The following is a 14,232-nucleotide window of genomic DNA, read 5'->3' as shown; positions in this document are numbered from 1 at the left end:
CTCTGGTTCGATCCTCGGTTGGGGTGCCTTCTGTGCAGAGTCTGCATGTCCTCCATGTGGTCGCGTGGGCTTCCTCGGGTGCTCCGGTTTCCTCCCACATCCCAAAGACATGCTGTAGGTGGATTGGACACTCTAAATTGGCCCTAGATGTGAGTGTGTGCTGGGCTGGCAACTCGACACCATAAAACTCCACTGCCAATCATGGGCGGACAGGTGATCCGCTGTGGCAACCCCTAGCCGGGAAAAGCCGAAAGAAGAAGAAGACTCTTTATGTAAACTTGATGTATCTGCAGTCTCCTGAATGTGATTAGTCCTTTATACTGATCTTTAATCTGGCAAATGTGACAATGACTAATGTTTATTTTTTATGGTTTTTCAATCTGGTAAATGTGAGAATGACTACAGTTTATGTTTTAATGGTTTTAATTTCAGAACCGCAGTGTACCCCCCAAGAAAGCTACAAAACGCTTTAAAGGAAACATTTCATATTCATTGTAAGTAGTTATATAAACTGTTAAGAATTTCCTAATGTATCTGCAAGTAACAATAAAGGTACTGCAAGAAAGTGTAAATGAAGATACTTCTAGACTTTGGAGGATATTCCATAAATACCATCATTAGTTTTCTGCAGTTCCATTACAGTAACTTTTTACTGTAGCAGCATGTGGCACTGTTCACAATTTCAGTTTATTATCCTCATAAAGCCGGCCATTTATAGGTAAAAAGTTTAATCTGGGACTGTCTGAGAGAGCTGCATTATCTTAGGCCTTCAGTATCCTCTGTGTGAGCAGAACTTTGTTCATTGTCTTGTATCTCTACTTCGTCTAGTGATTCTGTTAGTTTGGATTTGTCATCGGGTTCCTCCTTAGAATCCACCTGTGAATTCTCAGACAACTTAACCTCATCTGGAACTTCTTGCTCCTGTTTATCAGATGCAGTTACAGGCAGTTGTACCTCCTTTTCCCTCTCTTCAGCAGGAGCTAATGAACCTGCCTCACTGCCAGCTTCAGAGCACTTGGAAGATCGTCTAAACAACTTCTGTCCTGTGAATGATGAATGAAAAAAATAGGTCACAAGGAGAAATGGGCACAATACAAATACAGTGACGGTTTACAGGTACTGTGTAAATGATGTCAGTTATAGAATGCAGAATGGTGGTGGTTTCCAAGTAGGATATAGTATTACACAGCAGTTCTAAAAGTAGCTCAACTCTGTGGGCTGCTTTAATGGCTAAACAGATTCTCTTTAGCAGTGGAAGTCATAGCAATATGCAATTAAAAAATAAATAATACAACTATCAGTGTGTGTCACAGTGCCACAGTATCAATGGTAGCAAACCAAACCAACAATGCACTGTACAATTCTAAAAGTGTGCAGATCATTACTGCAGTATTTCTGCTGTTATTTGACTGGAACACAATATCTGTGCAAAGTGCTACTACACAACAGAAGGGTTAAGAAACACCAATTTAAACACATCTGTTACATAAGCATCACAAGGGGCAGTGGTCATTATGGTTTGCCATCTCCTGGACCATCAGTAATTATGCTTTACCCACTCCTGGCCCTATCAGAACACTGGACCAAGAATGGGTAAATCACCACAATCTATGGGACTATCGCCAAATACATACTACTACTGCTATAACTACCACTGTGATAACTACTACTACTACTACTATAACTATAAATACTACTACTGTTATAACTAGTACTATTACTACTGCTCCAACTGTAACTACTACTACTGCTACAACTACTACTACTATTACTACTATAACTATTACTACTGTTATAACTAGTACTTCAACTACTACAAATATTACTACTGCTATAACTACTCCTGCTCTAACTATAACTACTACTACTGTTATAACTAGTGCTACTACTGCTATAACTACTACTACCACCACTGCTAAAACTACTACTGTTACTACTACTACAACATTAGGCCTCTATGCTATAGCTTTGTGTGATGAAGTCTTCTTCGGGGTTAACAAAATTTGTGAATGCCCTAAATTTCTTTAAGTTGTCACTGCAGAAATCAAATGTATTGATACTGACAGTATGTAATGACTGCTTGACCCAGACCTACTACCCGTCTTCTCAGTGTTCTATATTATGAAGCCTCGACCTAATTTTCTGTGCACTTCTGTCCCTCTCTCCCTTCAAACTATGACTTATGTCCTCTGTAGCTTCTTACAAAATAAATTCCAAAAGAAGAAAAAGAGGCACTGCCTATCCAGTGGCACAGATGGATAAAGCCTTGACTATGGCCCAGATGACCCGGGCTTGATTAGCGGCTCTGGTGACTGGCAGTATGGCAGGGAAGGGATGGGCGTGTCCATCCCAGGTGGGAGGATGTTCATCCATACTCTCTCTAAGGGGGAAGACTGCAAAGAAGGGAGTTGCCCTTAGATGTAAACACAGTGTGTAGTGATTGGGAAAAGGAAACTGGGTAAGTCATAAAAAAAAAAAAATCGCCCTTGGATGGAAGCACGGAAGAGCCGAGTCCGCAGGACCCCCTCAGGATCCATGACCAGCACCAGCAAAAATGGAGAAAGTCTAGGGGGGTTGGAGAGTAGTTGGCAGACACAGTGTGGACATTGGTACTGGGGGCTGGACCAGTAACAGTACAGTCCCAGGGGACCAAAAACATATTTACATCATGGTCTTTAGTTCAATATTTTTTCATACTTTTATTTAAAACCTTGACACATACAGTAAGTCCATCTACAAAAATATAATACATTTCATAAATTATGGTTTTACTTACAACCATCACGCCTTTCATAAAAACAAATAAATAAATAAGTGCAGTTGTGCAAGATCTGGCTCTAGAAAATATATTAGTTTTGTAATGATTTGTAAACGTGTGCATGGAGGACCAAGTGCCATCTTCTAGAATAGTCCTTGAGTCAAGACCCTTGAAAAGACATCCGATGAAGCAGTAACTCCAGTACAGTAAGCTTTGACCTGGCTTGGACAGATTGTTCTACGAAAAGAAGAAGAAGACAATCTGAAAATTGTGTAAACTGTCTGTTTTGCAATAGGAAACCCACTTTTCCCCTCAGAACAGACAAACATTTGATCCAATTTCCTAAACGACACAGTTTTGTTTAAAGACAATCTCAGCTGTTTAGCAACATATAAGAAATGTAGGATTCGTTTTCCCTTGTTGAGAAATAGGGAAGAAACGGTAAATGATTGGACTGGCTCAAGGACATTTAATTTATAACTTTAGCATAAAACATGGATTAGTCCTAAGAGCAACTCTTCCCTTATGAAAACGTAGGAAAGGAGGAAAGGCCATGTAATCTTCTAACTCTGAGATTGTTTTAGCAGAAGTCAAGGTACAGAATTTTAAGGAAACAAAAAGAGCGGTTCAAAAGGAGAACGAATTAACTTTCCTAAGCAAAATGAGTTAACTTTTTTTTAAGGCACAATTTGGGTCCCAATGAGAGGGAAAAAGAAGTTATGTGCCTACCATAACGTTCCATGTTAGTTGTCTTCATCTTCCCTTCCTTCTTGCTGTTTGGGGTTTGGAGCCGATTCTCGGTTCTGACTCGGCCATCTTCTATAGCTCGAGAGTTGTTTACTGGCTAGAGGCTAGCCCTTATCCCAGCATGCCCAGCGTCAGCTACCCAGATCTCGTTTGTGATAGCGCACACTACACATAAGTAGAGTAACCAGTTACTAAAAACTGGTTGTCCAATACACCTAAACAAGGAAAGAGTTATAAATTACCTGGCATGTGAAGTAATAAAAGATGCTCAGCCAGTGAAAACAAAAGGGAACTCCTCACAATCATCTAGGAAGGAGGAAGGAGGGAGGGATGCAAGAAGGAAGGCGAGATGAACACAACTAACATGGAACATTATGGTAGGTACATAACTTCTTTATGTTAAGTTGTCCATCTCGCCTTTGTTCTTGCTGTTTGGGACAGTGTCCCTAGCACCTAAAATTCAGGGTGGCTCATTGGAACAAACTCTTCAGAATAGTAGAACCAAAGGAAGCTCTGCTCCGGGAGACCATATCTACCTTGTAATGAGAGATAAAAGTGTAGGGGTTTGCCCAAGTGGCAGCTGCACAGATTGAGTCGATGAGCAACCTAGACTGAAAAGCTACAGAGGTGGCTAATGCTCTAGTGGAATGAACTTTTGGTCTAGCTGGTAGCTCTTTATTTCGTAACTGATAAATAAAGGCAATAGTATCAGATAACCATCTGGATAAGGTCACTTTAGAAACTGGAAAGCCCTGTTTGTTGAGAGCATAAGAAAGAAATAACTGGTCTGACTTTCTTAGTTCCTTAGTTTTATGGAGGTAAAAATGCAATTGTCTGTGTACATCCAACTGGTGGAGCTTGTATTCTGCCTTGTTGCTGTGGTTAGGAAAGAAAACTGGGAGATCTATGGATTGATTTAAATTGTTCTCTGAGCAGACTTTAGGAATAAAGGATGGATTGGTCCTCAGAGAAACTCTGTCCTTGTGAAATACCAGGTAAGGAGGATGAACACATAGTGCTTGAAGTTCTGAGACACGTCTAGCTGAAGTGATAGCAACCAGAAAAAGTGTCTTCCAAGAAAGAAATTTTAAAGAGCATGATGCTGCCGGTTCAAAGGGAGGTAAAATTAAGGAGGCTAAAACTAAATTGAGATCCCAAGGAGGGGGAGAATCTCTAACTGGGGGTCTAAGAAGAGATGTTCCTTTCATAAAGGCTTTGCAGAGCTTATGAGACATTATGCTAGAATTAAACATACCGATATGAAAATTAGAAAAGGCAGCTAGTTGTACTCTAATGGTAGTGGAAGCCACACCAGACTGAAAAAGCTGTACTAGAAATTCAAGAATTTCATGGACTGGGGCTGAGAAAAGATCCAAATTTCTAGATTCTGCCCTGTAAGAAAACCGTTTTCATTTACTAGCATACGTTTTCCTCGTAGTAGACTTATGTGAGGAAACAATAATATCACGGACTGCTGGAGAGCTATTGGAAAGCCTGGCTAAGGTTGGAAGTGGAGTAACCAAGCTGTGAGCTGGAGAGTTTGAAGGGATTGGTGCAACCCGCCTGATTGGTGAATCAGAAGATCTGGAACTGGGTCCAGAATCCACAGTTGATCCAGAAGGTGGAGGTGTAGGAACGGGAACCATATTTGTCGAGGCCAATATGGGGCAATGAGGATCATTTTGCAACCCAATGATTTTGCTTTCTGTATGAGTCTTGGAATTAGGGGAAAAGTGTAAAGGAGTCCCTGAGGCCGATCGTGGACTAGAGCATCTCTGGGTATATGAACTGGAAGAGGAAGTAGGGAGAAGTAGCTGCTGCATTTGTTGTTGAGAGGAGTGGCAAATAGGTCACAGCAAGGCTGTCCCCATTTGCGGAAGATAAGATCTGCAACTTCCTGATAAAGAGACCACTCGTGAGGCATGAGGATAGCTCTGCTGAGCCTGTCCGCTATAACGGTGGATTTCCTGGGGATGTGCGTTGCTATCAGAAAACGTTGGGAGGAAATCGCCCATTACCACAGTCTGAATGCTTCTCAACACAAGGGGTAAGACCTGATCCCGCCTTGTTTGTTGATGTACCACACCACTGACATGTTGTCCGTTTGGATTGCAATGGTCCCGGAAGGAAGAGAGTCTTGAAGGGCTTGCAACGCTAGGAGAACCGCTCTCATTTCTAGGACATTGATATGCAGATGGTACTCATGAGGTTGCAAAGTGCCTTGGACTGTCCTGCCTAGATAATGCCCCCCCCCACCCTATCAGGGAGGCATCCGTGGTCACTGTGGCTACCAGAGGGGGTTGTATGAAAGGTCTGCCCTGAATTACTAGTGTGGAGACCATCCACCAAGAAAGGTGCCTTTTGCATATTTCTGTGAGCAGGATCATGCGAGACATGGGTAGTTCCTGGAAAGACCACTGCATGAAAAGAAGCCACGGAAGGATTCTCATGTGGAAACGCTCTAATGGGACAAGAAGAATGGCAGCTGCCATGGAGCCTAGAGCTTGGAGGACATGTCTGACTTGAACCCTTTTGCTCTGCATTACAATTAACACTTGTTGACTAATAGTGGAAACTCTTTCCTGTGGTAATCTTGCAAACATTTCTTTCGTGTTTAATTCTGCTCCTATGTATGTGATAGACTGACAGGGCAACAAGGCAGATTTTTCAAAATTTACTGTAATGCCTAGTTGAGTGCATGATGTGATTGTATAATCCCGTGCCTCTAAGAGTTGACGCCTGGTGGTAGCAGTCAGGAGCAAGAATCACAGCTGCCAATGATATTAGAACGTAAAACACACGAACACAGTTGAGTAAAAGCAATCAACCTTTATCAAACACAGAGCTTTCGGGATAGCACCCTTCTTCAATGATTAACATAAGGCACAATTAAAATTCATTTTAAATACACCCACAACACGTCACATGGCCTGCAGCCAAAGTCATGTGACCAACTACATCAGCATATAAAACAGTTTAATTACATATTTAACTACATATTTAACAACCCAGTGCACTTGACTTATGTATTATGTATTAACTATAAATCAGGCGTAAGATTATAAACATTTTCTGACGCCTTTGTCTTCAGAAAAAATTATTTTCTTTATAAAAAAGTTTTCCAATGTATGTTACTTGAATATTTTTATCTTTCCAATAGGAAGTTTAAGTATTTTTCCAGTAACTACTTCAGTTTATTATGTTGTAACCTAACAAGTATCGGTTTTAGAGACACTGCTGCATTTAGACCTGTATAAGTGTCTGCTGACAAACGAACTATCCATTCGTACTCCCTAATCTCCAGTAGATTACACATGTCACCCCCTCTCAATGTTTTAGTTAACATGTCTATTACTCTAAACTTAAACGTATGCTCATCACCTTGTTCCTTTATATGCTTAAACAAGGCGTTTTTTTCACATTGTTTCCTAATATTAGATTTATGCTCAACTATACGTTCCTTGAGTCTCCTTGTTGTCATTCCAACATAAAATGAAGGGCATGCAACGCAGGTTGCTATGTAGACAACAAAGCTAGATGTACACATAGCTATACCATAGAAGTTATAAAGTTTATTCGTGACTGGGTGCTTAAAGGCATTGTTGGACCTCAAGCCATCACCTGTAGCAGGTGCTATGTCACTACAACAACTACAGTTGTAACAGCATATCATACCCCTGCACCTCCCCTCTGGTTGACCAGTGACATTGCGGATGAAGTCCTTGTAGCACAGCAGAAATTTCAATGACTTCTTGTTCCTATAAGTGAAGGAAGGTGTACTGCCTACCAAGGCTTTGATGTCATCCTGTGCTAACAATATTCTCCAATATTTAGTTATCACACGCCTAACAATATAAGTCTTACTATTGTATGATGTGATGAATCTTACTTTTACATCATTGTGCTTGTCATCTATACGGTTAACATTGTTCTCAATACTGGATGAAAGTACAGGTTTATATAGTGTCTGCCTATTGTTTTCTACCATTTCCCTTGTGTTCTTTATTAGTATTTGGGGATATCCACTTGCTTTGAACTCCTCACATATTTCATCCATTTGTTTTGAAAAAACCTCATCTATATTACTTAGCCTACTCACCCGTATAAGTTGAGCTTTCACTATACCTTTGAAAACGTGGGGAGCATGCATACTAGAAGCTTCTAGGTATCGTCCAGACAATACTTCCTTTTTATAAATGGTGGTGACAAACTTATTATCTCGTATTTTCAGGTTTACATCCAGAAAATTAATGCTGTTATCTGAGTACTCCATCTTAAATTTCAAAAAAGATGTTGTATTATTTATATAGCCAACGAAATCTGTCAAATCAGTGGGGGGACCCTCCCAAATGAGAAAACAATCATCTACGAATCTTTGATAAAAGTGTATGTTGTTATTCACAAATCTACCACCATCATATAGATACATCTTTTCCCATTGGTACAATACTATGTTGGCGTATGTATTGGCCACAGGGGTGCCCATTGCCACACCGGTCAGCTGTAAATAGTGTTTTTCATTGAATATAAAGACATTGTTTCGCAATACTACGTCCAACAGCATGCAGATATTCTCAGTATGTCTAGGTGTAAACTTTGAATTCTGTATAAGAAAATCACGTATTAACTCTATTCCAAAATCTATTGGAATTACAGTAAACAGCGAAGTGATGTCTAGCACAACCATGTATAGGTCACCTCGTCCCCAATTTAGCTCCTTCATATTTTGGACACCATCTAGGTCTGTCTCAAGGGGCAGAATGGCAACAAAGGGACCTATAATGGTGGACAATAAACGCAAACTTTCAACTTCGCCAAAACAAGTGAAACTAGCCAGAAAGTGATGGCAGGTACATTGAACTTGTCTTCTTTTAATATAGGAGCTGGACATTATTCACTGCTAAGTAAAGGATTGGGATTTATTCCAACTTGTAGCGATGATATAGTTAATGTTTTAACTGATTTGAAAATGTTTATAAGAAATTTAAGTTTGAAATTAATTTTTAAAAGTGAAACATTATCTGAAAGTAATTGCAAGAGGCGCAGCACGTTTATTCCGAACAATATACCTTTATTGATTGCCTTTAATGATTTATGTGAAATTGAATTAAGGAATTCATATGATGTGAAGGCAAATAGTAATACCTTTAATCTTACATTTACTGAAAATCTAGCTTTGAAAGAATTGAGACAGGAACCCAGTATAATTATAAAGCAAGCGGATAAAGGGGGCTCCTTGGTTATTATGGATAAAACTAAATATATTGAATCAGTTTTAAGTCTGCTTAGGGATGAGACAGCGTTTAGATTAATATCATGTTTAGAAGTGAAGAAATGCATTTCTTATGTCAATATGTGCATATATGAGATTCAGTTATCTGGGGACATCACCTTGGACTTGTTCCACTTTTCTACAGTGACTAGTCCAATAACACCACAACTATATGGTGTCCCTAAGGTCCATAAATGTAAGGATAACCCCCCCATGTGACCCATCGTCTCTGGCAATGGATGAGTCACGGAACCCATCTCCTTGTATCTACAGAGACAACTACAACCACTGTTATCTTTCTGTACCACAGTAATCAAAGATACAACAGATTTTTTGACAAAACTGAACAAGTGGCAGCTAAATATGAAGGAGCTAAATTGGGGACGAGGTGACCTATACATGGTTGTGCTAGACATCACTTCGCTGTTTACTGTAATTCCAATAGATTTTGGAATAGAGTTAATACGTGATTTTCTTATACAGAATTCAAAGTTTACACCTAGACATACTGAGAATATCTGCATGCTGTTGGACGTAGTATTGCGAAACAATGTCTTTATATTCAATGAAAAACACTATTTACAGCTGACCGGTGTGGCAATGGGCACCCCTGTGGCCAATACATACGCCAACATAGTATTGTACCAATGGGAAAAGATGTATCTATATGATGGTGGTAGATTTGTGAATAACAACATACACTTTTATCAAAGATTCGTAGATGATTGTTTTCTCATTTGGGAGGGTCCCCCCACTGATTTGACAGATTTCGTTGGCTATATAAATAATACAACATCTTTTTTGAAATTTAAGATGGAGTACTCAGATAACAGCATTAATTTTCTGGATGTAACCCTGAAAATACGAGATAATAAGTTTGTCACCACCATTTATAAAAAGGAAGTATCGTCTGGACTTTACCTAGAAGCTTCTAGTATGCATGCTCCCCACATTTTCAAAGGTATAGTGAAAGCTCAACTTATACGGGTGAGTAGGCTAAATAATATAGATGAGGTTTTTTTCAAAACAAATGGATGAAATATGTGAGGAGTTCACAGCAAGTGGATATCCCCAAATACTAATAAAGAACACAAGGGAAATGGTAGAAAACAATAGGCAGACACTATATAAACCTGTACTTTCATCCAGTATTGAGAACAATGTTAACCGTATAGATGACAAGCACAATGATGTAAAAGTAAGATTCATCACATCATACAATAGTAAGACTTATATTGTTAGGCGTGTGATAACTAAATATTGGAGAATATTGTTAGCACAGGATGACATCAAAGCCTTGGTAGGCAGTACACCTTCCTTCACTTATAGGAACAAGAAGTCATTGAAATTTCTGCTGTGCTACAAGGACTTCATCCGCAATGTCACTGGTCAACCAGAGGGGAGGTGCAGGGGTACGATATGCTGTTACAACTGTAGTTGTTGTAGTGACATAGCACCTGCTACGGGTGATGGCTTGAGGTCCAACAGTGCCTTTAAGCACCCAGTCACAAATAAACTTTATAACTTCTATGGTATAGCTACGTGTACATCTAGCTTTGTTGTCTACATAGCAACCTGCGTTGCATGCCCTTCATTTTATGTTGGAATGACAACAAGGAGACTCAAGGAATGTATAGTTGAGCATAAATCTAATATTAGGAAACAATGTGAAAAAAAACGCCTTGTTTAAGCATATAAAGGAACAAGGTGATGAGCATACGTTTAAGTTTAGAGTAATAGACATGTTAACTAAAACATTGAGAGGGGGTGACATGTGTAATCTACTGGAGATTAGGGAGTACGAATGGATAGTTCATTTGTCAGCAGACACTTATCCAGGTCTAAATGCAGCAGTGTCTCTAAAACCGATACTTGTAGGTTACAGCATAATAAACTGAAGTAGTTACTGGAAAAATACTTAAACTTCCTATTGGAAAGATAAAAATATTCAAGTAACATACATTGGAAAACTTTTTTATAAAGAAAATAATTTTTTCTGAAGACAAAGGTATCAGAAAATGTTTATAATCTTACACCTGATTTATAGTTAATACATAATACATAAGTCAAGTGCACTGGGTTGTTAAATATGTAGTTAAATATGTAATTAAACTGTTTTATATGCTGATGTAGTTGGTCACACGACTTTGGCTGCAGGCCATGTGACGTGTTGTGGGTGTATTTAAAATGAATTTTAATTGTGCCTTATGTTAATCATTGAAGAAGGGTGCTATCCCGAAAGCTCTGTGTTTGGATAAAGGTTGATTGCTTTTACTCAACTGTGTTCGTGTGGTAGCAGTCAGGAGCCAGTCGTCTAGATAGGGAAACACCTGGAATCCTTGACGCCTCAGGTGAGCTGTGACTACTGTCATACACTTGGTGAACACCCTGGGGGCTGAGGTGAGACCAAAGGGCAGAGCTCTGAACTGGTAATGACTGGCCCCTACCCGGAAGCAAAGAAATCTCATGGAGCGTCTGTCCATCTTGATATGGTAGTATGTGTCCTGAAGATCTATCGAGCACATCCAATTGTCCTGACCCAGAAAAGGGAAAGTGGACTGCAGTGTCACCATCCGGAACTTTTCTTTTTGTACAGATTTGTTCAATCTGCTGAGATCCAGTATTGGTCTCCAGTCCCCTGTCTTTTTTGGTACTAAAAATAATCTTGAGTAAGTTCTGGATCCTAGTTGGTCTGCGGGGACTTTTTGAATGGCTCTTTTTTCTAGCAGTCTTGAAACTTCTGTGACTGCTTGATCCCTTAGATTGGGTGGGACATCTGGGATGGGCTTTTTTGATTCTATGGGGGATTGATGGAAGGGAATTTTGTAACCTCCGGATATGATGGATAGTACCCATCTGTCTCTGGTTATATTTTGCCAGGCTTTTGGGTACAGCTAAAGTCTTCCTCCGACTGCCTCCAGAGGTGAGCAGTTGGACAACCCTTCAGGGATGCTGGAAGGGTTTGGCAGAGAAAGTTTCTCTGTCACCCTGGTTTTCCGGTCCCCCTCTGCCATGAGGGCGGGGTCTGTTATTGTTGTTTCCCCCCTGCCCCAGGGGGAAAAATTACCATGTGTTTCAGGCAAGCGTTCCTGGGATTTTCGGAACCATATCTTTCTGCTCTTCTGACCCTTAGGATAAGGTCTGGAAGGAGTGGAAAAATGAACTCCCATGGCAGAGAGAGTCTTGCCTTCCTGCTCACACCTGGTCAATGTGTCTTTCACCTGAGGCCCAAAGAGAAAGGAGCCATCAAAGGGAGTATTGGTGAAGGACGCTCGAAAGGGTTCTGCAAACTGACACAGCCGCATCCAAGCATGTCTCCTGAGAGCCACACCTGTCCCTGCGGCTCCACTCGCTCCATCGGCTGCATAGTAAATCAGCCTCATGGAGGAGTTGACTATGGAATTAAGAGTCGCAAGCTGAGAAGCTACTTTGGCTGGTGCTCCCTCAGCTGTAGGATCTTGAAGGGTATTATCTCCAAGCTCTTTCAGGAGATCCCTTTGAAGACGTGTAAAATGGCATAGATAATTCAGGGACCTCATTGAAAAGGTTGCTGAAGCAAACATTTGCTTTCCATATCTGTCCATCATCCTAGACTCTTTGTTCGGAGGATGAACAGATGAAGAGGTTTCTGCTAACTCTTTCTTGGTGGCTGCTGCTACCACCATGGCATCAACGAGCACACCTTTGGAGAGGAATTGCTTGTCCTGGGGGGCTGTAATAAATTTGTTTGGTCTCCTCGGAGTAGGTTCCACGGAATCTGGAGCTGACCAAGCCTTTCGAGCCACTACAGACATTTGTGGATTGAAAGGAAGAGATACCCAGGAGGTGGAAGGTCGGGAACCGAATGCATCCAGGTGTACAGACTTGTCCTCGGTAGGGGCTAGGGAAGTCCAGTCCCTCCTCTATCTAAGCATTTCAAGGATGTCCGAAAAGGAAACATCTTCAGAGGGAGACCTTGGGGACCCTTCCGATTCATCCATGCCTGTATCTGAAGTGACAGACTCAGGGGAGTCTATGTGCTTCCTCTTGCACTTCTTCTTCCAAGGAGGCTCCTCCGAGTGATCAGGGGAGACTTCGGAAGAAGAGGGATCACCCAATGGGGTGTCCTGGGGCATATGTTCCCTACGCTTGGAGTCTGGAGGAGGAGTAGAGGTTAGAACAGACACCATGGGGAGAGGAGCCGATGGAGCTGGCAGTAGAGCTGTTTCGAGGGACAGCAGACTCTGCATGACCTTGAAGGTGTCCTGACCTCTAGGCAGAGAAAGCTCTGGCTCTGCAGAAACAGGTGTCTTTCTACGCGTCGAGGGTGACGGCTCAGAGGCCGATGTTGGAGCCGAGCTCACCTGCGCTGAAGCTCTGAGGAGGAGAACGGGGTCGGACAAGGGTCCAATGTCACCCCCCCCTCGGAGCAGACGAGAGAGCCTCGGTGCCCAGATCTCTTGATAGAAGGTACAATTGAGGTAATCTGAGCCGACGTCGGAACCGAAGGAGAGAAGAGGATCGGCGCCAATGGTTCTACCACCTGCGAATCCATGGTCTCCGGCTCCGAGCTAAATGTAGTTGGAGGAGGAACAGAAATAGAGGCGGTTGGAGCAGATACCTGTTGCGCAGGGCTGGACAGAATTTTTGCCAGTGCCTGTGACTTAAGCAACCTACTTACTACTCTCTCCACATCATGATCCGATAATCTAGAGGATCGACAGGAGTGGGAAGAATGATGGCTACATTCACTCTGTAACAAAGGTGACTGAGGTGCCGAGTGGATGGACTCCAAGGACAGAGACCTCAGTCTCTTATGGCTCCGAGACGGCTCCGAAATAGCAGATGGAGCCGACGGAGTTGTCTTGTTGGTGCCAGCCGTCACCGACATACTTGGTTGGTCAAGTGAAGGAGTCGGCTCCGAAGGTGGAGCCGACGGCTTGACAGACTTAGGGGATTTCGCTGGCTGAATACTTTTAGCCGGAGAATCCTGAGGCTTCAATAATTCCCCTAAGGATTAATTTGTTTTTGCACTCCTGCAGGACCCTTGGATTAAAAGCGTGACATATAGAACAGGAGTCCTGTAGGTGAACAGCACCCAAACAATATGCACAACTAGTGTGCCCATCTGTCAGACATTTTTTGACAGCATGAGTCACACTTTTTGAAGCCAGATACCTTGGTATCTTTAGACATTATAGTAACAACAACCACAACAACAATAATAAAAAGCTATACTACAAAAACCGAGAAACAAATAGACTTTTTTTTTTTTTTTTTTTTTTTTTTTTTTACAGTTAAGGAACAGAAGGAAAGCCACTAATTTAAACAGCTATCCTGGGGGGGGGGGACTCTCTAATTTAAACGAGTTCAAGGGAACAGAAGACCTGCGAGCTATGGAGTGAAGGCCAACAAAGCTAAAATACACAAGAAAGCGATAAGGGATAAAGGAATATTATCTAGACAAAAATAGACA

The 14,232-nt window shown here is 41.4% G+C and overlaps 1 protein-coding gene across 2 annotated transcripts in view; it reads right to left on the bottom strand.

Moving 5' to 3' along the window:
- Positions 1-405: 405 nt before the first annotated feature.
- The window catches only part of PDXDC1 (pyridoxal dependent decarboxylase domain containing 1), a 674,140-nt gene continuing 660,313 nt past the window's right edge, over positions 406-14,232 (bottom strand). For both annotated transcript variants that reach the window (XM_044089172.1, XM_044089173.1), the window contains one exon: positions 406-1,043. In XM_044089172.1, coding sequence (XP_043945107.1) covers positions 757-1,043 — 287 coding nt within the window. In that variant the 3' untranslated portion in view covers positions 406-756. The remainder of the gene's footprint in view (positions 1,044-14,232) is intronic.

The sequence above is a fragment of the Protopterus annectens genome, chromosome 12.part0, assembly GCF_019279795.1.
Source record: "Protopterus annectens isolate FY-2018-M chromosome 12.part0, PAN1.0, whole genome shotgun sequence".
NCBI classification, from domain to species: Eukaryota; Metazoa; Chordata; order Ceratodontiformes; family Protopteridae; genus Protopterus; species Protopterus annectens.
Note: the sequence above shows the minus strand (reverse complement) of the source record. Positions and strands in the feature narration are given on the sequence as shown.